Source organism: Oncorhynchus mykiss, chromosome 26, assembly GCF_057628025.1.
Source record: "Oncorhynchus mykiss isolate SJ-2025 chromosome 26, ASM5762802v1, whole genome shotgun sequence".
Lineage (NCBI taxonomy): Eukaryota > Metazoa > Chordata > Actinopteri > Salmoniformes > Salmonidae > Oncorhynchus > Oncorhynchus mykiss.
The window spans coordinates 6,988,802-7,013,574 of NC_143047.1; the positions used below are offsets into that span (position 1 = coordinate 6,988,802).

The window sequence follows — 24,773 nt, forward strand, 5'->3', positions numbered from 1 at the left end:
GATTGTGAGGAGAGACGCAGACATTTAGAGAAACACACACGCTCATACCTTTGAGCCTGATGTTGATGGTGTCGCTGTCTCCAACCAGGTAGCCGCAGGGCAGCAGCTCGGGGGAGTGAGAGATGCCGGTGTTGCTATGGCGATGCACATCCCCAATGTTGTATCCCTCCACACTGTCACAGGTCAGCCCCAGCTGGCTCAGTGGGTCCACATGGGTGATGTACTCCTAAGGAAGCAGGAGGGAAAAGGCCAAGGGTTCGGTGACATGCAACTCTACTGTGAATTTCTTGTGTCACTTATTTGGATATTGGAAAGATAAATCAAATGAATGAAACCTTTGTCCGCGAATGAAGTCATTCCTTCAAAGTGTTTACCTTGAAGAGGCGACGGACCACCCCGTCCAAGACGTCCCACTTGGTTTTACCACTCACACCGATACAGCCAATCAGGAAGTGGCGAGCCCTGGCCTCCTGGGAGAGGTCCTCGTCCAGACTGACCACTATCTTCACGTGTCGTCCCTCTTTCCTCATCACTCCATCTCCCACTGTATCATCCAACAACATGTCTGAGAGGAGAGAGGGGGAGGAGAGTGAGACTCACACAATACACCCATTCACAATAGAAACAGCTATCAGGCCAACACACTCTCAAAAGGCCATCATGCCCAAACACAAATACAGACGTACACACACTTAAAAAAACGCATGCTCACACATTTACCCAACTGTACAGATACCCACATCAAAACATGCTGTTCTTACCTAGGCTGGTGGACTCGGTGAGGTTGATGCTGTGCTGGGTCAGGCCAGGCCCTTGTGCAAGGGTGTGTGTATGGTGAGGGGGCGAAGAGGAGATGGAGGCCTGGGAGGGGGCTCTGCTGCTCCCCGTACTCTCCAGCTTCAGACGGTCATTCTCTGCCTTCAGTTTCTCTATGTCCCCCTGAGAGAAAACACAGGAAGCCATAGCAACAGCAGGTCAACAAAACAGTGTGTGTGTGTGAGTGTGTGTGCATGCACGTACGTTTCCCCGTGTGTGTGAATGTTACCTGCATGTGGTTCATGGCCTCTCTGAGCTGGTCCAGTTGATGGGCCGAGCTGAGAGCCTCAAGACGGATGTCCGTCAGCTTCATCTCCTTCTCCCTGAGCTCGCTGCGGAGCTGCATCACTGTCTCTGCCTCACCGTCCAGACAGTCCGACAGCCTACACACAGATGCTCAAATGACATAACTTTTACATTTTCTCTCTCTCTCTCACACACACACACACACACACACACACACACACACACACACACACACACACACACACGCACACACGCACACACGCACACACGCACACACGCACACACACACACACACAAACACCACACCTTATACGTACAGTGAGTTGGAGTGCGAGTTCCTGAGCATGTGGCTGGAGGTTGTGGACCCATTGTGGGGGAGTTTAGGGGAGGAGGGGAGGGAGGAGTCCGTCATCTCCTCTATGTCAGAGTGGGACGAGGCAGATTTAGGGGACTTCTTCTTGCTGAACGCCTGCTTGAAGGAGCTGCGCAACTGCAGGCGGGAGAGAGGCAGAGAGGAGTGGCGGGTGAGTGTCTCCCAAAACAGGCGGGGAAATCGGAGGGAGGCAGCGGTGAGGGGAGTGCCCGAGTAAGTGAGAAACAGACCAAGAAAAGAGAGAAGGGAAGGAGAAGCAATGGGGGAAAAGGACTAGGGCTACAGGGAGACCGTGACTTGAGCTTTATGCTCCGAACACAAACACTAAGAGGTGTCCTTGTGAGTGAGTGTCCTTGTGAGGTGGTTATTGTGTGTGTGTGTGTGTGTGTGTGTGTGTGTGTGTGTGTGGTCACATACATCCAGTCCACTAACCTGACCTACTGTGTGTGTGTATAAATACACAACGCACTGTAGACTGCAGAGAGAAATAACCGCACTGCAGTGAATAACCGCACTGCAGTGAATAAGACTAGAAAAGAGGCTGTCGTGGAGACTATCAGTTTCATGTACCTTTAATTCACAGCAATTCACAGCAATTCCACACGATTACCAGGAAATGACTGCCTTATAATGGAGCCTTGTGTTACGTTTTTGTTTCAGAGCTCAAAGTCACACCAGGAAAGGAAGCAGGATAAAGAACACGACCGGACAAGAAAGCAGAGGGATGATTGAGGACGGGAGAGGAAGGAGAGGGATGATTGAGGACGGGAGAGGAAGGAGAGGGATGATTGAGGACGGGAGAGGAAGGAGAGGGATTGCGTTAGTAACCTACAGAGTGCTTGGGGTTAGGTTAAGGTCAGCTCGAGGTTAAGCTGCCTTTCTTTTTTTTTGAATCCACTCTTACCTCATAGACCTGCCACATGAAGCGATAGCACAGAGGAAGACAGAGAGAGAGAGAGAGAGAGAGACACAAAACAGCACAGGTTCAGTGGGGAGTGTGTGAGTGTGTCAGTGGTAGGGACATAGCCAGTGGAGGCTACAGAAGGTGTACTGTGGAAAAGTGGAAAATGCTCTAAGGAATATCAAAAGTCAAATCCTAGGAATCGGAGAGAGCGATCTACACTTGTTAGAACTTGTATCATTAGAATCTCTGAGCAGGGTACAGAACGGAAGGCAATTCAAATATAACGTGTCCACTTGAATAGGAACACAGCTGCTCTGCAACGTAAGCCTCTAAGGCCATTTGCTTCAACCCACACTGGCGCCAGACCGATGTCCCTCTAACAGGGGGCTCGTTTACGGTCCACTACCCTTCTTACCACGATACCTCACAGACAGACTGCATACACCCTACATGCTACACTCTTCCACATGCGGCTTATCCAATCCGCAAATTATCAAAGGACCACCTATTGTCTGTGCAAAAAGCACATGAGAATTACGGGCTATCTGAAGATAGCTTATTGTCACATGACTTTCGCTCGAGGAAACTGCATATAGAGCGTACATCAGTCTACTCCTCACAAAGTCCTCGGATTGGGCCAGGAGTATTGTATGATTAAATCGCTAGAGCTACACATATAGACATTCAAAGCTAAAGTCAGCTTATACAGGGTCACTTCAATGTCATTACATCTACGGGACAGAGGACAGGGACACAAATCACTGGGGTCTAGACAGGTTCAATAGCAGCCAATACTAGAGGTTGACCGATTAATCGGAATGGCCGATTAATTAGGGCCGATTTCAAGTTTTCATAACAATCGGAAATCGGTATTTGTGGACGCCGATTTTGCCAAATTAAATTTTTGACACCTTTATTTAACTAGGCAAGTCAGTTAAGAACACATTCTTATTTTCAATGACGGCCTAGCAACGGTGGGTTAACTGCCTTGTTCAGGGGCATAATGACAGATTTTTACCTTGTCAGCTCAGGGATTCAATCTTGCAACCTTACGGTTAACTAGTCCAGCACTCTAACCACCTGCCTCACGAGGAGCCTGCCTGTTACGCGAATGCAGTAAGAAGCCAAGGTAAGTTGCTAGCTAGCATTAAACTTATCTTCTAAAAAACAATCAATCAATCATATTCACTAGTTATAACTACACATGGTTGATGATATTACTAGTTTATCTAGCGTGTCCTGCGTTGCATATAATCGATCCGGTGCGCTTTCGCGAAAAAGGACTGTCGTTGCTCCAACGTGTACCTAACCATAAACATCAATGCCTTTCTTAAAATCCATACACAAGTATATATTTTTAAAACGGCATATTTAGCTAAAAGAAATCCAGGTTAGCATGCAATATTAACCAGGTGAAATTGTGTCACACAGAGTCAGGGTATATGCAACAGTTTGGGCCGCCTGGCTCTTTGCGAACTAATTTGCCAGAATTTTACGTAATTATGACATACATTGAAGGTTGTGCAATGTATCAGGAATATTTAGTCTTAGGGATGCCATCTGTTAGATAAAATACAGAACGGTTCCGTATTTCATTGAAAGAATTAAGGTTTTGTTTTCTAAATGATGGTTTCCGGATTCAACCATATGTGTGTTATTATGTTATATTATGTTATAATTAAGTCTATGATTTGATAGAGCAGTCAGACTGATCGATGGTAGGCAGCAGGCTCGTAAGCATTCATTCAAACAGAACCTTTGTGCGTCTTGCCAGCAGCTCTTCGAAATACTTCAAGCATTGCGCTGTTTATAACTTCAAGCCTATCAACTCCCGAGATTAGGCTGGTGTAACCGATGTGAAATGGCTAGCTAGTTAGCGGGGTGAGCGCTAATAGCGTTTCAAAGATCACTCGCTCTGAGACTTGGAGTAGTTGTTGCCCTTGCTCTGCATGGGTAACGCTGCTTCAAGGGTGGCTGTTGTCGATGTGTTCCTGGTTCGAGCCCACTTTGTTTTTGCATTATTTAAACCAAATTGAACATGTTTCATTATTTGAGGCTAAATTGATTTTATTGATGTATTATATTAAGTTAAAATAAGTGTTCATTCAGTATTGTTGTAATTGTCATTATTAAAAATAAAAAATGTAAAAAATCGTCCGATTATTCGGTATCAGCGGGTTTTTTTGGTCCTCCAATAATCGGTATCGCCGTTGAAAAATCATAATCGGTCGACCTCTAGCCAATACCGTAAAGCAATTAGAGCGGGGCTCAATTCAAACCCTGTGGGAAACCAAATTCCTCTATTGGAATGCAATACAATTCCTGAAATGCTATTGGAATTGAGCCCACGTCTGGAGGATTGACACGGAGATAGATTTGCTACAACCACTACAGCAGCGACACACTGGGTATGTAAAGCAGCTCCTACAGCAACAATCAGCTCGTCAAGATACTGTAGATGCAGGCAACAAAAAAGAGTTCAGTAGTAGCTTTAGAGAGTCTCAAGACGAGCCGCTTCCATCGAGCAGCTCTGAAGCGGTACAAATACAATTACCTGGCGCGAAAGCTTTCAGGTCGATCGCTGTTTTGCTGCCTACAGACACCAACACATAAGGCGCGCAGCCTAAAAGCATCTACAGTAACCAAACCACCAACAGGATGCATACATCGTCATCTTCAACCTGTCCTCCTGTGCAAGACACGATCTGTCAGCAACAAGGAGCAAGAGGGAACACAACAAGAAATGGAGCAACGTTAACTCCCTGTATCAACAGGGAATTGAAAATGTTCGAAACATGTTTTCTCTATTTCACACACCACCTCTACAACTTGTAGATCTAGGTAACGTACCAAATGACACACTATTCCCTATACTGTACACTATTTTTGAACAGGAACTGGAGTCTACAAGGAAAGCTAATCGCGTTGCATTCACCTTGGCCCCTGTGCAAGATGCCTAAGAACGAGACCCCAGAGTGTGAATTACAAACACACAAATATATATATATATATAGAGAGAGATATATATATATATAGAGAGAGAGAGAGAGAGATGAAACAAGTGAGACAGAGACAAACCTACATACAGGGGTTAGATTTCATTTGGAATAAGATATGTCTGTGTGTGTTAGTGAGCGATCACGACCGTGAGTGTGCGCTTTGAATGCGTCTGCATGTGTACGACTATACATACCCAGTTCTTCTTGTTCTTCTTCTTGTTCTTAGCGTCGGCGTCCATGTTGGATCCCACACTGGAGTGGCTGGTTGCACTGGCAATGCTGCTGACGCTGTCTGACGAGTGCTGTCTCCTCATCCGTAGGTCTGGCTGCTGCTGCTGCTGCAGGGGGCTGCCATTACTACCCCCACCACCTGAGAAATAGGGGAGGAGAGAGGGGGGGGGGGTTGAGAGACAGACAAAGTGAGAGAGCGAGAGAGACTTTATTTTCAAAACTCATAAATAATACAGTATCACAGCATTGTGGGAAGTCCTTAACTTCACCTTTCCCTTCGCCAGGGGTAAGCTTCAAGGTAGAATCAGCGATATGATGTAGATGTATAAAATGAACAGCATTGTGCAGGGTCCCCCAACTGGTGGGGCGCGGGTGATTTTATTTGGCCCCCCAAGTTTCCTGAGCAAGTTTGAGACATAACAGACTTCCACACCGATCTCAACAAACCATTTCTGTATGTACCTCACTTTGTGTACGGGGGTATTGTCATCCTGAAACAGGAAAGGGCCTTCCCAAAACTGTTGCCACAAAGTTGGAAGCACAGAATCACCTAGAATGTCGTATGTTGTAGTGTTAAAATGTCCCTTCATTGGAACTAAGGGAACTAGCCCGAACCATGAAAAACAGCACCAAACCATTATTCCTCCTCCACCAAACTTTACAGTTGGCACTATGCATTCAGGCAGGTAGTGTTCTCCTGGCATCCGCCAAACCCAGATTCATCCGTCAGACTTACAGATGGTGAAGCGTGATTCATCACTCCAGAGAACGCATTTCCACTGCTCCAGAGTCCAATGGCAGTGAGCTTTACACCACTCCAGCCGACGCTTGGCATTGAGCGTGGTGAGCTTAGGCTTGTGTGGCTGCTCGGCCACGGAAACACAAAACATCACGATGGTGCCGACGGAAATGGTCGCCTCGCTTCCAGCCCTTAGGAAACTGTGCAGTATTTCATATTTTTTTTATGTGACAAATACATTGGATTTGATTTCATGAAGCTCCCGACAAACAGTTCTTGTGCCGATGAGTTTGGAACTCGGTAGTGAGTGTTGCAACCGAGGATGGACGATCTTTACATCTTGAGTGGCCTGCCACTTCTTTGTTGAGCCGTTGTTGCTCCTAAACGTTTCCACGTCACAATAACAGCGCTTACAGTTGATCGGGAAAGCTCTAATAGGGAAGCAAGTTTACGAACTGACTTGTTGGAAAGATGGCATTTTATGTTACCTTTATTTAACTAGGAAAGCCAGTTAAGAACAAATTCTTATTTTCATCCTATGACGGTGCCCCGTTGAAAGTCACTGAGCTCTTCAGTACAGACCATTCTACTGCCAATGTTTGTCTATGGAGATTGCATGGCGGTGCGCTTGATTTTGTACACCGGTCAGCAGCGGGCGTGGCTGAAATAGCCAAATCCACTCATTTGAAGGGGTGTCCACATACCTTTGTATATATATTGCATCTGCGGTGCTGCTCGCGGAAACATCATTTCTCGGAGTCTACTGTACCCCTAAGGAACTGTTAGAGGTTGTTGGAGATATTGCTATGGTTTTGGTTCGGTTCTCCTTACCTGTCCTGTTCTGTTTGCAGGTGAGTTCAGGTGTGTTGATGACTCCGTTTATGGCAGCCTGGGCCACGTTGTTCTGCTTCTTCAGCAGCTCAATGTTCTTCCTCAGCTCGTTCAGCTCACAGTCCTTCAAGGAAAACACGTATTCATTCACATATCTAAAAATCCATATACACGATCGTATTTTCATATTTTGGTTTCCCTTGGGCCGAGACGCACATAATTCCACTGTGCTTTAAATGATGTAACGTGGTGCTGTGAAAATGCCTCACCTTGTGCTCAGCGGTCATACTGAGACTCTTCAGTCTGATGGTCATGTTACCCAGGCTCTGTTCAAACGCTGCCACCAGGTGAGCCTGCACAGAGAAATAACGCAGGTTAGAATAATGTCAAAGAGGTTATATTATAGTTCAACTTAGTTGGAATGGCCAAAGATCCTTATTGTCAAAGCATGAGAGTGATGAGAGCAACAGTAGCTGTACTCCCAGATGATCTGCTCCAAGGACAGAACTAGTAGTAGATAAGACAAGAACAACTGACAGGAATCCAAACCGAGTTACCGAATAACAACAGTTCTCTCATCTCAAAGCCAACAGCTAATGTAGCGCATCGATTAGCCTACATTCCAATTAAAAACTAGAAGGCAAAGCAAAAAGGTTGAAGGGGAATGGTCCATTTTTATACCACAACCCACACACAGTACCAAACCAATATAGTCATCATCTACTACAAATAGTCAGCTTGCTCGGGGTTTCTTAAACAATGGGTTGGGACCCAAAGTGGGCCCTGGGCATGTTAGAGGCCAGTAATGAGAATACATCTAACTATATTGGCGATTTGGAAAAAGTCACAAAAACAGCTTGCGCTCTTTTCCTTGCCTCACGCTCTTCTCTTATCAAGTGATAATGCTCTCACTATTCTCAATTTAAATCTGGTCTTTACTAAGATTTCAAATAGGCTATTATCAAATGGGCAGGAGTAAGGGCAGGGGGTGAAAAAAATACTTGAATGGTGAATGGAGGCTGCGCTTTCCCACGGTGTCAATCATGCTGGCTAGACTACTCAGGTTTTACATCAGAGAAAGGTGCTTAATATTAGCAGCTCAAAAATAAACATAGCAGCAGTAGAAAGCTGTGATCCTCCTCTTTTTAGGGGTAACCATCATATTCTGTAGCTAAAAGGTAACGTGGCAGCCTATTAATTAGGAAAATCTAAAAAAATGCCTTATTACTAGGCTATTCAACATCAAATACAAATACACCATAATTGTAGGCTAACTGTACTCTATAAGCAACCCAATCAATGAGCCAACAGCATCGCTTAGGCCTATACGTTCTCTCCCAGACTCATGGATATAAGGTTTGGAGTGTAGCACAAGGTAACCAGTCCATCCGATATGCATAATAACACAGTCCACACTCAAAGTAGATTACTAGAATTTGTTTAATTTTGGAGTAGACCAATTATGTACCAAAGACATCTAAAATATGTTTAAAAATATATATAATTGACAAAGAATTCGGTCCGTGTGTAATATGTGGTAGGCTATTAGGCTGTGTGTTGTACATGCGACATCTTAAATGTGTTGAAATGATCATCACCTTAGAAAGCGCCGTCAATTTCCTTGTTTTAACCCTCGCAAAGCTGCTGGCCCAGACGGCATCCCTAGCCGCGTCATCAGAGCACGCGCAGACCAGCTGGCTGGTGTGTTTACGGACATATTCAATCACTCCCTATCCCAGTCTGCTGTCCCCACATGCTTCAAGAAGGCCACCATTGCTCCTGTACCCAAGGCGGCAAAGGTAACTGAACTAAATAACTATCGCCCCATTGCACTCACTTCTGTCATCATGAAGTGCTTTGAGAGACTAGTCAAGGATCATATCACCTCCACCTTACCTGCCACCCTAGATCCACTTCAGTTTGCATACCGCCCAAACAGGTCCACAGGCGATGCAATCGCCATCACACTGCCCTATCCCATCTGGACACGAGGTATAAATACGTATGTAAGAATGCTGTTCATTGACTACAGCTTAGCATTCAACACCATAGTACCTTCCAAGCTCATCATTAAGCTTGAGAACCTGGGTCTCGACCCAGCACTGTGCAATTAGGTCCAGGACTTTCTGACGGCCGCCCCCAGGTGGTGAAGGTAGGAAACAACATCTCCACTCCGCTGATCCTCAACACTGGGGCCCCACAAAAATGTGCGTGCTCAGCACCTTCCTGTACTCCCTGTTCACCCATGACTGCACGGACATTCACGCCTCTAACTCAATCATCAAGTTTGCAGACGACACAACAGTAGTGGGCTTGATTACCAACAATGACGAGACAGCCTACAGGGAGGAGGTGAGGGCAAACAACCTCTCACTCAACATCAACGAAACAAAAGAGATGATCATGTACTTCAGGAAACCACAGCGGGAGCACCTCCCTATCTACATCGACGAGACATTACATTTGTGTGTTTTAGGTAGTTGTTGTGAAGTTGTTCGATATTTCTGCACTGTCGGAACTAGAAGCACAAGCATTTCGCTACAGTCGCAATAACATCTGCTAACCATGTGTATGTGACCAGTAACATCTGCTAACCATGTGTATGTGACCAATAACATCTGCTAACCATGTGTATGTGACCAATAACATCTGCTAACCATGTGTATGTGACCAATAACATCTGCTAACCATGTGTATGTGACCAATAACATCTGCTAACCATGTGTATGTGACCAGTAACATCTGCTAACCATGTGTATGTGACCAGTAACATCTGCTAACCATGTGTATGTGACCAATAACATCTGCTAACCATGTGTATGTGACCAATAACATCTGCTAACCATGTGTATGTGACCAATAACATCTGCTAACCATGTGTATGTGACCAGTAACATCTGCTAACCATGTGTATGTGACCAGTAACATCTGCTAACCATGTGTATGTGACCAGTAACATCTGCTAACCATGTGTATGTGACCAATAACATCTGCTAACCATGTGTATGTGACCAATAACATCTGCTAACCATGTGTATGTGACCAGTAACATCTGCTAACCATGTGTATGTGACCAATAACATCTGCTAACCATGTGTATGTGACCAATAACATCTGCTAACCATGTGTATGTGACCAATAACATCTGCTAACCATGTGTATGTGACCAATAACATCTGCTAACCATGTGTATGTGACCAGTAAAATGTGATTTGGCTTTGAAACAAGATCCACAACAATGCTTTCCACTCAGTTTCAACCTGTTGCTGAACATCTTTCCTAAAAATGTATCGACCACAGTGAGGGCAAACAATGTCGCCTAACAGTGAGTTTTAACAGCACAATATTGTTTTGAAGATAAGTGATTTTAGATTGCATTTGCATTAATATCAGAGTGGTTAGAGGGACAATAGAACCCCGAGTACCAGGCCATTAGCGACCTGACGTTCATTAACAAATTGGGTACTACCAACGCATCAGCGCCATTGTTGTACAAAGTGCATAAGAGGAGATTACCGTGACTCAACGGTCACGTGAGATGTGACTGCGGTCATGACTGCCGGTGTGGCGGAATTCACCGCAACAGCCCTAGTGTTTACACATTTGTCTCTGTATGTTTGTGTGGGCGTATGTTTCCACGTGTGTGTGTGTGTATCTAGGTTTCCCCTCCTGTTGTACTTACATTAGCACTCAGCTGTGTTGTCAGGGCCGAGACTTTTTCCTGGGAGGCATCCAGCTCTCGACGCAGCTTACGGATCTAAATATAAAACACGCATCACAAACACACATCATCACCAAAACACACAACGGGCTGAGAAGGTTGTGTCGGTGTGACAATACAAGGCAAAACTCCCTGGTCTATTCTCTGATAGAAAGGGGTTAGGGAAAGGAAGCATCGTGTCATGGCTTCATAAAGGAGCACACAGGTGTTTGGAACCAGGGCTTATTGTCACATGGTCACCCACAACACAGACATGTGTAACTAGACACAATACTGAATACGCCCCCATGTTCCAACATGTCATATGAATACAGAGACAAGAATAAGAGAGAGAGAGAGAACGAGAGAGAGAGAACGAGAGAGAGAGAACGAGAGAGAGAACGAGAACGAGAGAGAACGAGAGAGGGCGAGACCGAGAGAGAGAGAGAACGAGAGAGAACGAGAGAGAGAATATGAGAGACCGAGAGAGAGAGAGAGAACAAGAGAGAGAGAATGAGAGAGACCGAGAGAGAGAGAGAACGAGAGAGAGACAGAGAGAGAGAGAGAGAACGAGAGAGAGAACGAGAGAGAGAACGAGAGAGAGACAGAGAGAGAACGAGACAGAGAGAGAGACAGAGAGAGAGAGAGAGAGAACGAGAGAGAACAAGACAGAACGAGAGAGAGAGAGGTAGATAAAGCAACAAGAAAGAGGGAACGAAGAAAGGGGGAAAGAGTGCACTTCTTTACAAAGAAGGTGAAAGGGAGTTCAAGTCTTACCTCTGACTGGGATTTCTCTTCAGTCTGTGAAGACAAAATGAGAGAATGATTAGATGATCTATGGATCGAAAGGAAGAAAGCAGTATTATTCAAGCCAGGCCTGAAAGGGAGGGAGGGTTGAAAGTTGATATACTTCTACAGCACCTGGGGGTAACAGACTACACCAGCCCAGCATGGCTCCAGAACACTGTCTCCAGGCTCTGTGTATTTTCTCTCGTTCAAACTCCCGGATGATTTATAAGCTACAGAAACATGGTGATTATAGATGTCTGGTGTAATGGGTCTGGAAAGCAGAGATGTATGCTCCTGGAGGCGTTTAGAGAGCGTTGGTGGGAGGAGGCAGAGTGTGTCTTTCTGCTGAGAGGCATTGTCTCCCTACACGCCACTCTGAACAATGGTAACACAGGAGAAACCACAAACGCGCAAGCAGACATATATGGCCTCATGCCCACACACACTTGCACGCATACAGTATATACTGTGTGCATACACAAAGGCATGCATGCATGTAAACCCCATACACACGGACCAACCCCCCCCCTTTACAGGTACGTCTCCACACAGAGTGACAGTCTACATTTTCAAACCAAAACACCATTCGACCCTATTCTGTTCCTACATATCTCTGTATTGTCTACCTGTGATTTGCTGTGCAGTGTGTGGGCGGTTGCTAGGTAGGCCCTGATGTCGAGCCTGTAGTGGCCGTGTTATTGTGACATAACAAACTTTTTTTCACCCCCTGGTCCCGCCTGTCTGTCTGGCGCTGTAATGTGTTAAGAGCTGCTCTGACAGGTTTTCTTGTCCTGACCAGTCAACAAAACGTCCTGACCAGTCACCAGAACGTCCTGACCAGTCACCAGAAAGCCCTGACCAGTCACCAGAATGTCCTGACCAGTCACCAAAACGTCCTGACCAGTCACCAGAAAGCCCTGACCAGTCACCAGAAGGTCCTGACCAGTCACCAGAACGTCCTGACCAGTCACCAGAACGTCCTGACCAGTCACCAGAACGTCCTGACCAGTCACCAGAATGTCCTGACCAGTCACCAAAACGTCCTGACCAGTCACCAGAAGGTCCTGACCAGTCACCAGAAGGTCCTGACCAGTCACCAGAACGTCCTGACCAGTCACCAGAACGTCCTGACAAGTCACCAGAACGTCCTGACCAGTCACCAGAACGCCCTGACCAGTCACCAGAACGTCCTGACCAGTCACCAGAACGTCCTGACAAGTCACCAGAACGTCCTGACCAGCCACCAGAACGTCCTGACCAGTCACCAGAACGTCCTGACAAGGAAGGAAAACAAGAACACACATTTTTCATGTCCTGAATTTGTTAAAACGCTATTTTAGGCTTAAAGGTTAGGTTTAGTGTTAAGGTTAGGAGTTTGGGGTTAAGGTTAGATTATGGGTTAGGGTTAGGGGTTAGTGAAAATACCCAAAACATTTATTGGAAAAAAGTCCAGACAATTCATAAAATTGTGTGTACATGCGCTTTGTTCCACTCTCACGCGTGAGGGGGAGGGGGCGGTGACAAAGTACAGCCTGTCAACACAGCGTCTACACACACAAACAGAGCTGTCGTTCACAGTTGCTTCCTAGACACGGACCTTCCGTTCAGTTCAGCATATCCATCCTCATGGTTAAGGTTAGGGGTTGAAGCGATAAATCGGAGGCATAGCCAAACAATCTAAGACACACAAACAGACCTCTCTCTCATATTCATCACAGACAAAACAAAACTGACAGGAAAAAAATGATCTTTCTCTCGCTGTGACCCCAAGTCAATAGCTGTCAATCAAAACAAACACATGACGGCGCTACAATTGCTAAAGAATCATCATCATCATCATCATCATCATCCTCCTTTCCACTGAATCGTCGTTATTTTCACTTAAAAAAACAATTAATCTCAAAACGGTGGTTGAAAAGAAACAAATCCCCAATCTGTCTGAATCTGGAACATCCTCCTCTCCTCTTCCTCCATCCCACCCCTACCGTGCGTACGTCCCAATCTGCCTGAATCTGGAACATCCTCCTCTCCTCTTCCTCCATCCCATCCCTACCGTGTGTACGTCCCAATCTGTCTAAATCTGGAACATCCTCCTCTCCTCTTCCTCCATCCCACCCCTACCGTGCGTACGTCCCAAGCTGTGACCGCTCCTGTCATGGTTAAAGCGGCCATCATCTTGATAGCTTCTGTAACTCCTAATCTTCCTTTGGTAAATCTCTCTCTCTCTGTCTCCTGAGTGATCTGCCACAGATCTGCTCTGCAGTTTCAACTCGTCTGAGAGCTCAGTCGCTCGTCTTCTCCTTTCTTTCTCACTCTTTCTACAACACAGACCGTGCCCCGACACCTGCTTCAGGGAGTGTACCTGGCGATGGGGAGGGGCCACCTTAATAGGAAAACAACTTTTTACTGATTGGCTGGGTTGTGTGTGGGCGTGACTGGCCCCGGATCTGAGTAAGAGCAGCCACGCCTCTATCTCAGGTAAAGGACAAAAGTTGCCCCTAAGCACAGATCTAGGATCAACTTACCGAAGCCTAAATCCTAACATTAACCAGTAGGAAGAGAAACACAAAACTGACATTAGATCAGTGTCAAGCAGAAACTCTATCCAACTCCTCTGTCTCATTTCAAAGGACTCTGGTGACTTTCTACCTGAAACAACTGATTTAAGATGAGCTTTCTGAACAGCAACATAAATGCATTAGACCAACCTGGCCTGGTAAGTGAGTTGGGGTCTTTATACGAGGCATTCATGTGGTATTAAAACATTGACTACTACAACTCCTGAACAAATATACACGGTACATATAGAGTAAAACAGTAAACTAGCGGAACAGTGACAGCTTTACCATTTGGGCGTTAGGAGCGATATTTAAATCTAAATTAAAATTTGTTCGGACTCACCGTAGAGTAGATAGAGGAGGTACTGGAGACCAGAGACAGGGAGGAGCCGTGAACTGCAGAGACAAAGCCACAGGAGAAAAGAGGGACGAGGCTTCAGTACTGTACACAACACACACTACATAAAGATGCTGTAGTAAACACACACACACACACACACACGTCAGACACACATGCGCCCATGTTCGTGACCAAACGAGGGAAAAATACGAACGACCTCTAAATCTAGAAAAACTACCGCACGCCATTACACATTTGAGCCCCGACAATCTCCCTAAGATGCAAATCCCCTTTTCCACCAACCACCTCGCTCCATCCACCAGTCACCCACCCATCATGCACCCCCTCTCACTCGTCCTGACTCGGCCAGCCGCCACGGTGGTGAAAGTCCTAATAACCAGCCCTATATAGAGACCGCTAACACACACGGCGGTATACTGTGTGTGTGTGTGTCTAGCCTCCACACTGTACAGGGTTATGATGGGAGAGGGTGTTATCTTATTGACTAACAACTCCGTCTCTGATCTTAACACCAACGTCCAGACACAATGCAGTAAGAGCGTGTCCTGCATATAACAGTGTTTGATTTTAATTTCGGTGGTTTCGTGTCTACAGGCTAGAAGGCTAGGATCAGATAGAGATGTCATAGAGGAGACCAGGAAGAAGGTCTACGCACGAGAGGTGTTTCCTCTAGATTATATTCCGGGAGGGGCTCAAAAGGCCTATTAAAATAAGGCGGTGCCCCGCCTACGTAATGGTAGGCAAACTGTCCTGAAAGTTTCATTCAGTTCCATTCAAAGAGAGTTCCCCTTGAATCTGGCGATCTATGAAATTACTGACTTATCCTGTGTGTGTGTGTGAGGGCTGGTTAAACAATAGCTACATTTCTAGGTCAAGTGACACAGTGTGTAAGTGTAGTCGTCTCAACATAGGGCAACTTAAAGTGTGCTGCTATACATGTCCCAGTCCACAATTAATAACACTAACGTAACTTATCACCAGGAAAACATATGAACATACACACACACACACTAATATGAACACATAGACACACACACACCCATCCAATCGGTAGACACACACACTCAACACACATACGCTTTCCTGCATGTCCTCATGTTTCTTGATGCAATTATTCTGGGTTTTTTAAACCCTGGAGGGAAGAATGGAATTGAGAAGAGAGGAGAGGAGCGAAGAGAGAGAGAGAGAGAGAGAAAGAGAGAGAGAGAGAGAGAGAGAGAGAAAGAGGAAGGGCACAACAGAGGATAAAACAGTGGCACTGGAGGGCCTGTGTTTTGCGGGAACGTGTGAGGATCGCCTGGGTTCTTAATGAGGTCACACATACACTTTATCCAGAGGGCATTTACAACTCTGTTTTGGTGTCACTGGGTTCCCTGTTTCTTATTCTCTCTCTCTCTCTCTCTCCCCCTGTTCCAGTATAGTGGAGATTGTAGACTATAATAGCGCACAATAGAGACTCATGCACCAAAGTATTTGTGTCTATACACACACAGGAAAGAACAGCATGCAGACTACATATTCCATGTCTGTAACTCCTGGCTTTAGATACTAACACACAGCTGTTCACTGAAGACAGACCTGATAGACTAAACACCCCACAGCACAGGCTTACCTCACACTGCTAAAGAGAGGGAGGCACACACACACACACACACACAAACACACTTGAGTGTGTTGCTGCTCGCATTGCTATACGATTCAACGCAGCTCTATTCAGTCAGGAGCCCAAAAACACTGACGCGTGAGTGTTTTGACTGTTTTCTTGTCTCGTCTCTCTCCAGGCTCTTCCTCAACTTCTTCCTGAAGCGCAACCAGAACTGTCTGACGAACGCAGGGAACCCACGAGACATGAGATCCTTTCAGGTGGGAGATAGAGAACCGTTAAAACCTCATTTGACATAATTTCTTTAGACCAGGGCTCCCCAACCCTGTAGCTACCATCCACACTCACCGTGGTTGACACCACCACCTGGGAAGCACAGGGAGGGCCCTGTCCATCTAAGGACGGAAGACTTCACCATGAGTAATCATCTCTCTTCTCTTGTCGCTACCCTCCCTCCCTCTTCTCCCTGTACTCACCCTCCTCAAAGCCATCTCTGAAGGAACCAGAGCGGCTCATGGTGCGCGTCTTCTCGTCCAATGACACGCAGGAGTTCCTCAGGCGGGTGTCACCACAGGGGTCAAAGGTGATGTCCTGATTGGTCAGAGTGTTGTTCCGGAGGCTGGCCAGGTTTATCTGAGCAGCTGTGGTGGGGCTACCCGCTGCAACGGACACAACTATACAGGTCAGCTTACACACACTCACACACACTCACACACACACACACAAGTACAGTGGCTTGTAAAGGTGTTTATACCGTGGGTCGTACAGAGCTGTGCGAAGTTGAAGCGTGTCCCGGAGGGTGAGGTGAGGCTGGATCCAGGTGAGAAGGGGGAGTTACTGGTCGAGTCTTGCAGCCCGCCCTGCGAATGGGAGCGCAGCCAATCGCGCGCAGCCTCCTCATGACCTCGCAGCTGGGGCGATGGGGCATACCTGCAGTACCAAACACAAGAGGTTATAGGTTGGCGGGTAAAGGTTTTGTGAGTAGGGAGCAAACCGGTGCGGTTTTTACATCCTGATTTCATCTTTACCGGGCACAACTTTGATTCGTCATATAGGGATTCGATTTTTACCAAGAGCAACTGATTATTATGTCCCGAGGAAAATGTCACATAATGTGCAAGTACTTCTCTACAACCGAGAGTGAAACAAATCAAGCGGACAGTCAACAGAAATCCAAAACGGTGCCCGAAAATCAAAGTGCGTATGACGTGAAACCATGACAACTCCGCACGTACAGTAGTGACAGGTGACGTGCCTTTACACTGAAGTGCAACACAAAATTGTGCCAAGTGCAAAAAAAAGAATAACAATGACACCAGCATTGTAGTGTAGCTGTAGTGTAGCAGTGTAGCTGAAGCTGTGAGAAACGGAAAGAGAGAGAGAGAGTGCTAAGCATGGCAGACTGTGCCTGAGTGGTCATACAGTAGGTACCTGAGTCCCTTCCTGGGCAGAGTGTTTCTGTCACTGTGTGGACCCCTGTGGGATCGGCAGAGAAAAACACTTCAGGGAGAGGAGAAGAAAGGAGGGGAGGAAAGGAGGAATGTGGATAGTGTACTATTGCAATTGTAAAAAATGTTTAGAGTGCCAGTCAAAAGTTTGGACATACATACTAATTTCAGGGTTTTTCTTTATTTGTACTATTTTCTACATTGTAGAATAACAGTGAAGACATCAAATAACACATACGGAATCATGTAGTGACCAAAAAAAAAAGTGTTAAACAAATCAAAATATATTTTAGATTCTTCAAAGTATGGGATGGCGTATCGCTTCAGAATGCTGTGGTAGCCATGCTGGTTAACCACACATGCGGAGATCATCTGTTTACCTAGTCTGCGTCTCACAAAGACACGGCGGTTACAACCAACCACCGGTCTAATGTCCATTGCTCATGTTGCTTGGCCCAAGCAAGTCTCTTCTTCTTATTGGTGTCCTTTGGTAGTGATTTCTTTGCAGCAATTCAACCATGAAGGCCTGATTCACAGTCTCCTCTGAACAGTTGATGTTGAGATGTGTCTGTTACTTGAACTCTGAAGCATTTATTTGGGCTGCAATTTCTGAGGCTTGTATCTCTAATGAACTTATCCTATGCAGCAGAGGTAACTCGGGGTCTTCCTTTCCTGTAACGGTCCTCATGAGAGCCAGTTTCATCATAGCGTTTGATGGTTTTTGCAACTGCACTTGAAGAAACTTTCAAAGTTCTTGAAATGTTCCATATTGACTGACCTTCATGTCTTAAAGTAATGATTATTTGAGGTGATCTTGCCATAATATGGACTTGGTCTAGGACTATCTTCTGCTATCTTCTGTATACCACCCCTATTATGTCACAACAGAACTGATTGGCTCAAACGCATTAAAGAAAGAAATGCATTCCAGGTGACTACTTCATGAAGCTGGTTGAGAGAATGCCAAGAGTGTGCAAAGCTGTCATCAAGGCTAAGGTGGTTACTTTGAAGAAGTTCTGATATAAAATATATTTTGATATGTTTAACACTTTTTTGGTTACTACATGATTCCATATTTGTTATTTCATAGTTTTGATGTCTTCACTATTATTCTACACTAGAAAATAGTGAAAATAAATAATAACTCTGGAATGAGTAGGTGTGTCCAAACGTTTGACTGGTACTGTATATGCTATCGCTTTTCTGAAAAATATATTTTGTGACACATCTTAGTGTTGTATCATGTCATAGCAGTGATTGGTGTTTTTAAATATCAAGCTCCAAGTCTAAGTTTTGCCACAAGATGGCAGCATATAAACAGCGATGGGGGACTGAGAGCCTGTAACACACACACACACACACACACACACACACACACACACACACACACACACACACACACACACACACACTTTTACCTTTCCTGTTTCCGAGGTAAGGTGTTTCGGTTGAATTTAGGGCTAGCGGAGGGGGAGGACAGGGGGCTGATGGGAAGGGGAGGGGGGCACAACAGACAAAGAGAGAAAGAACTTTAGAAAGAAAAGAGAGGGAGAAGAATCCTCGGAAGGAGAGAGCCGCATTGAGTCCAGCTGTTGCCACAAGCGAAAATCACCACCACCTGCTCACCAATGAATCTCCTCTACTGGTCTAGTAAGTAAAGATAATGAGATGCGTCAGAGAAGGTAACACCAGAATAGATCTGAAATGACATCGCATGACGGCATACCTTCAACAATGCTTTCCGTGGAGATGCTTGGACAGTATCTCCGGTGATAATGTGGCTGATACATTCCGGTCACGTACACATTCGTGTACGCAGGGATGTTTCATAACGATACACTGAACAAACACAATATGACAGTGCATGCCATGGCAACAGCTGACAGGCTCCTTGTTTTTCTGTCCATATAAAGATATGATGACCAAGATCAGAGCAGATTCCCCCAACATCCCACTCTTACCACTCAAACCCTCCCTCCCTTCCCTCCTCCCTCCCTCCCTCCCTCCCTCCACCCCACCTGTCCTCACCTCTCAGACATGCCCGTCTTGATGCTGCTGGTCCTGCCCAGAGCCGAGAGGGTGTCCTCCCTGCTGTCCCTTCCTCCCTCCCCTCCCTCCACCCCACCTGTCCTCACCTCTCAGACATGCCCGTCTTGATGCTGCTGGTCCTGCCCAGAGCCGAGAGGGTGTCCTCCCTGCTGTCCCTTCCTCCATGCCCAGCGCTGCTCACGCTCATGTCGATGGACTCGCTGCTGGTGTGCATGCTGCTGACCGAGGGGTAGCCCAGGCTTCCCGCCCCGCCACCGTGCCCACCCAGGGTACCCTCCCTGCTCTGGGCAGAGGAGCCAGTGCTCATGGTGGTGCCCCAGGTCAGGCTGTTGGAGGGCCCCGTGGAGGAGTAGACAGAGCCGGGGCTGGACGCACTCTGGGGGGGGGGGACACAGGAGGAATTCTGGATTCATCGAGTGATTTTCATATGTTACATTTAATGGTTGCGCTTCCACTCCCCAAGGTCAAATCATATGTCTGCTGTCTTCTTACAGTGTTATTCATGTCGCGATCTGCTGTTGCTAGTTACACGGTTGCTTGCTATCACAGCCAACTATTGTATCACAGGGCTACCTATCGTGATCGGCGCTGGTAGCTAAAGTTGACTATTTTCTTTGTGCCAGTATAAACTCTGTTCATGGACACCGATGCTTATCAAGAGGCCACAAAAATATTGCCTGCTCATGTAATTTGGTTTGGCTAGCCTGCCTATCTCACCTGTTCGCTACCCAGCGTGTTATGGCCCGTGCTCAGGTTCCGTCCTCCGTACAGGGGGCTGCTGCCCTCACTCTCCCCCCCTACACCCCCAGGGGAGTCCAGAGCGGCATGGGTAGCGTGAGGGTTGGAGATCACCGTTGAGTTCTTCATGTTCTCTGCTGTGGTGACCGGAACCTGCTTACTGGACTTACCACCAAACAACCTGATGGAGAAGGAGAAGAGAAGGAGAAGAGAAGGAGAAGAGAAGGAGAAGAGAAGGAGAAGTGAAGGAGAAGAGAAGGAGAAGAGAAGGAGAAGAGAAGGAGAAGAGAAGGAGAAAGTTGAAAAGGAGAACTTGTAAAAAATATCTCTTCAAAGAGGCTCTTAAATGATCACACAGCACCCTCACACCAAAAAAGCCTTTCGTGGACGAACACTCACGTTTCATTCCTCCCTCTTACTAGCTCTGACTTGGCTGACAGCTACTTTAATAAGGAACATTTGTGAACTCGGCTATTTCAGCCACACCCGTTGCTGACTGGTGTATAAAATTGAGCACACAGCCATGCAATCTCCATAGACAAATATTGGCAGTACAATGGCCTTACTGAAGAGCTCAGTGACGTTCAACGTGGCACCGTCATAGGATGCCACCTTCCCAACAAGTCAGTTCGTCAAATTTCTGCCCTGCCCGAGCGTCCCCATTCAACTGTAAGTGCTGTTATCGTGAAGTGGAAACGTCTTGGAGAAACAATGGCACAGCCGCAAAGTTTTAGGCCACACACAAGCGCACAGAATGGGACCCGCCGAGGGCTGAAGTTTAAAAAAAATGTGCCTGCCCTCGGTTGCAACACTCAGTACCGAGTTCCAAACTGCCTCTGGAAGCAAACATCAGCACAAGAACTGTGCGTTAGGAGCTTCATAAAATATGTTTTCCATGGCTCAGCAGCAGCACACAAGCCTAAGATCATGTGCAAATCCAAGCGTCAGCTGGAGTGGTGTAAAGCTTGCCGCCATTGGGGTCATTGTCATGCTGACATAGGAAAGGTCCTTCCCCAAACTGTTGCGATAAGATGGAAGCACAACATTGTCTAGAATGTTATTGTATGCTAAGGTGCTTAGCCCAAACCATGAAAAACAACCCCAGACCATTATTCCTCCTCCACCAAACTTTACAGTTGGCACTATGCATTGGAAATGCGTTCTCTGGAGTGATGAATGTGGGTTCGGCGTATACCAGGAGAACGCTACCTGCCCCAATGCATAGTGCCAACTGTAACACTTGGTGGAGGAGGAATAATGGTCTGTTTTTCATTGTTCGGGCCAGGCCCCTTAGTTCCAGTGAAGTGAAATCTTAACAATACAGCATACACTGACATTGTAGGCGATTCTGTGCTTCCAACTTTGTGGCAACAGTTTGGGGAAGTCCCTTCCCTGTTTCAGCATGACAATGCCCCCGTGCACAAAGCGAGGTCCATACAGAAATGGCTTGTCGAGATCGGCGTGGAAGAACTTGACTGGCCTGCACAGAACCCTGACCTCAACCCCATCGAATACCTTCGGGATTAATTGGAATGCCGACTGCGAGCCAGGCCTAATCACCCAACATCAGTGCCCGACCTCACTAATGCTCTTGTGGCTGAATGGAAGCAAGTCCCCGCAGTAATGTTCCAGCATCTTAGCAGGAAAGCCTTCTCAGAAGAGTGGAGGCTGTTATAGCAGCAAAGAGGGGACCAACTCCCTATTAATGGCCATGATTATGGAATGGCTAGGTTATCCAACCTGGCCATTTTAAGATGAACGCACTAACTGTAAATGGCTCTGGATAAGAGCGTCTGCTAAATGACTCAAATGGAAATGTAAAACAAAATGTAGGTAGACGGACACACAGAGAGAGAGAGACACGAAACATGTAGAGTATTGTAGACGCATTTCTGTTTTAAAGTCATTGCTAGTAACCGCCCCTATTTCACACTATTGAGTAAAGGCTTGGGGGATTATATCTGAATAACGTTTGAAGCATCACGTTAGCATACCCCCTTGCCATAAGCCAAAAGACAGTGGCGCCGTCCCAAATGGCTCCCTAATCCTCATTTAGCGCACTACATTTGTTGCGGGGTCCCATTTGGGACGTGACCAGAGCGCGTTGGCGGTTAAGACGGTAGGCAGGGTGATAACATAGAGCCGGGTCTTCAAAGCCTTATTACCCAAAGAGATTAATGAGCCAGCCCAGCAGTGGTGAGGTAAGACTCCGCTCGTGTTACTGTGCACATACAAAGACTTGGCACTATGAAAAAGTGTGGGCTCAGACCTGGCTGCTGAACAGAAATGCTGAAGGGTTCGTTTTCATACAGTGGACTGATGTGACCTTTGTGTATGGATGTGAATGAGTGTGTGTGTGTGTGTGTGTGTGTGTGTGTGTGTGTGTGCGTGCGTGCGTGCGTGTTGCATCACATTAGGAATAGGTTTCAGACACGGTACTGTCAATAGGTGTCATTAATGACCACGTTTAAGTGTGAGTGACATTATATATCTCTGCATGTGAGTGTGTGTGTGTGAGTCTGTTCACCTGCGCAGTGTGGGTGAGGCAACCTGCTGTCTCCCGGTGAGAGGTACGGTGGAAGCCCCTCCCCTCAGGTTGTCCACGCCCTCTGACACGCCCTTCTCTCGGTCCGTCTGATTGGCTGGCGAGACCCCAGTCCCACTTCCATTCATTTTCCCAGTGTTTCCCATGTCTCTGCTTTTACTGTGAGTGGTAACGGAAAGCACAGCCGCTTCGATGCTGCTGGTCGACGACCGGTTTCCGTTACGCGCGGCGGCGCCGGACCGGCTGGGTCTTGGGAGGCTCCGGTACTGCAGTGTGGAGCGGGTGCTCACCTGGAGGTACCCGTCGTCATGGTGACCTAGACCGGACCCCACATCTTGACCTCCGACCTTTATCCCAACGGCTAAGGATCTCGTCCCGGACTTGGGCATCTTCCCAAGAGTTGCTGACCCGCTCGTGATGGTGGCGCCACTGGTGGTAACCATAGTAACCATCCCGGAACTCTGCTTCTTGAAGCCAAATGTGCTGGTGGGGGTGCGGGAGGTCAGTGTGTGAGACTGGGAGTGGGGTTCGGACAGGGCGTGTGTGAGGGTGTGTGTGTGGGACGTGCGGGCGGAGGCAGCGGCGGAGGTGGAAGAGGGTGTGTTTCTCTTGGCCTCGTCGTCACTGCTGCGCCCGGCGTCGGAGGGCGAGCGGCGGAGGCCGTTGGAGCGAGGGGAGAGGCGGCCCTTCTCGGACACCTTGACGTCGTCTGTTTTACCTACAGGTACACAGGACGGGACACACAGCAGGGGTTTAGGTCAGAGGAGAGTTTGTCATAGTTGTGGTGTTTGAGAAGGTTAACGACTCAAGATTCAGACAACACACGAGAGAAGACGACACAGCAAAACACTGCCAGGACAGAAAACGCCCATTACCTGCGCTGTGGGGCTTTATCACAGCGGACCCTGAAGTTCCAGTAGCTTTAGTCCTGGGGCTGGTCACCCCCACCTGAGCACTCATGCCCCCCTTCCAGGACCCTGTGTGTGTCATTGAGGGAGTCCTCCTCCCCGAGCCCACCTTATCCGACTCGTCGGACACGTCCGAGGGGTTCCGGCGGGCCCACTTGGAGCCCTGGTCCATCCTGCTGACCTCACTGTCCGACAACCCGTCTGACCTCTTGACCTCGTCACCTGACCAGGCGGGGTTCAGGGTGGTGGAGGCCGAGTGCTTCTCAGCATCCGTTACAGGCTGGTGGTGGTGGGGGGGGCACACAGAGGATGAGAGAAGAGTGATCTATTTTATGGTGCTCCGGTATATATGGGAATAAACAGCTAAATTGGGCTGAAGTTAGTAACCTCCACATGTGCCTGTAGGGCTGTGATGATAGTGGTATGAGAGTATACTGACCATATGCGACGCACTACTCAGCCTACGATAACCTCTGCACTATGTGGATCCAACATGGAGGCAGTTTGGACGGAGAGAGACTATGTTCATCTAGGTGTCCGGCTCAAAGGTCAACTACTACTGGGAGAGTGCAGCCTCAGTTATCCTACATCAAATAACCAGTATATTAAATGAGTGTTATTGTATAGCGGGGGCGCGTTATCCAGACACCCGACCCCTTTCCCAAAGCCACCCAAAAACGAGCTGAGGGTAGAATCACCGCTCAGACAGCTTGTCTAAAGGTGGCTTCTTAAAATGGGTATTTATTGACTTGAGGCAAGTTCAAACATCAGCCTTTAGTCTAGTCAGTTCCCAGGTCTGCCACCATAGGCTCATAATTCCAATATCATTAACACGCTCGGAGCTAAGGGGGGAGAGAAAAGGGACGGGGGAGAGGAGAAAGAGGGGGGGGGAGTGTGAGACTGTACTTGAGAGTTTATCTGTGAGTCCGTTCAGC

At 47.1% G+C, this 24,773-nt stretch overlaps 1 protein-coding gene across 2 annotated transcripts in view; it reads right to left on the reverse strand.

The window, feature by feature from the left end:
* Positions 1-24,773, reverse strand: part of LOC110506288 (neuron navigator 2) — a 130,305-nt gene that overhangs the window by 4,477 nt on the left and 101,055 nt on the right. For both annotated transcript variants that reach the window (XM_090221779.1, XM_036963581.2), the window contains 19 exons: positions 23,806-24,118; positions 22,913-23,648; positions 20,365-20,566; positions 19,734-20,023; positions 19,017-19,082; positions 17,582-17,626; positions 16,905-17,080; positions 16,627-16,809; positions 14,530-14,582; positions 11,617-11,640; positions 10,822-10,896; positions 7,409-7,492; positions 7,140-7,263; positions 5,533-5,708; positions 1,380-1,552; positions 1,046-1,199; positions 762-939; positions 375-565; positions 49-226 (listed from right to left, as the gene is read on the reverse strand). In XM_090221779.1, the coding sequence (XP_090077905.1) occupies positions 49-226; positions 375-565; positions 762-939; positions 1,046-1,199; positions 1,380-1,552; positions 5,533-5,708; positions 7,140-7,263; positions 7,409-7,492; positions 10,822-10,896; positions 11,617-11,640; positions 14,530-14,582; positions 16,627-16,809; positions 16,905-17,080; positions 17,582-17,626; positions 19,017-19,082; positions 19,734-20,023; positions 20,365-20,566; positions 22,913-23,648; positions 23,806-24,118 (3,421 nt within the window). The remainder of the gene's footprint in view (positions 1-48; positions 227-374; positions 566-761; positions 940-1,045; positions 1,200-1,379; positions 1,553-5,532; positions 5,709-7,139; positions 7,264-7,408; positions 7,493-10,821; positions 10,897-11,616; positions 11,641-14,529; positions 14,583-16,626; positions 16,810-16,904; positions 17,081-17,581; positions 17,627-19,016; positions 19,083-19,733; positions 20,024-20,364; positions 20,567-22,912; positions 23,649-23,805; positions 24,119-24,773) is intronic.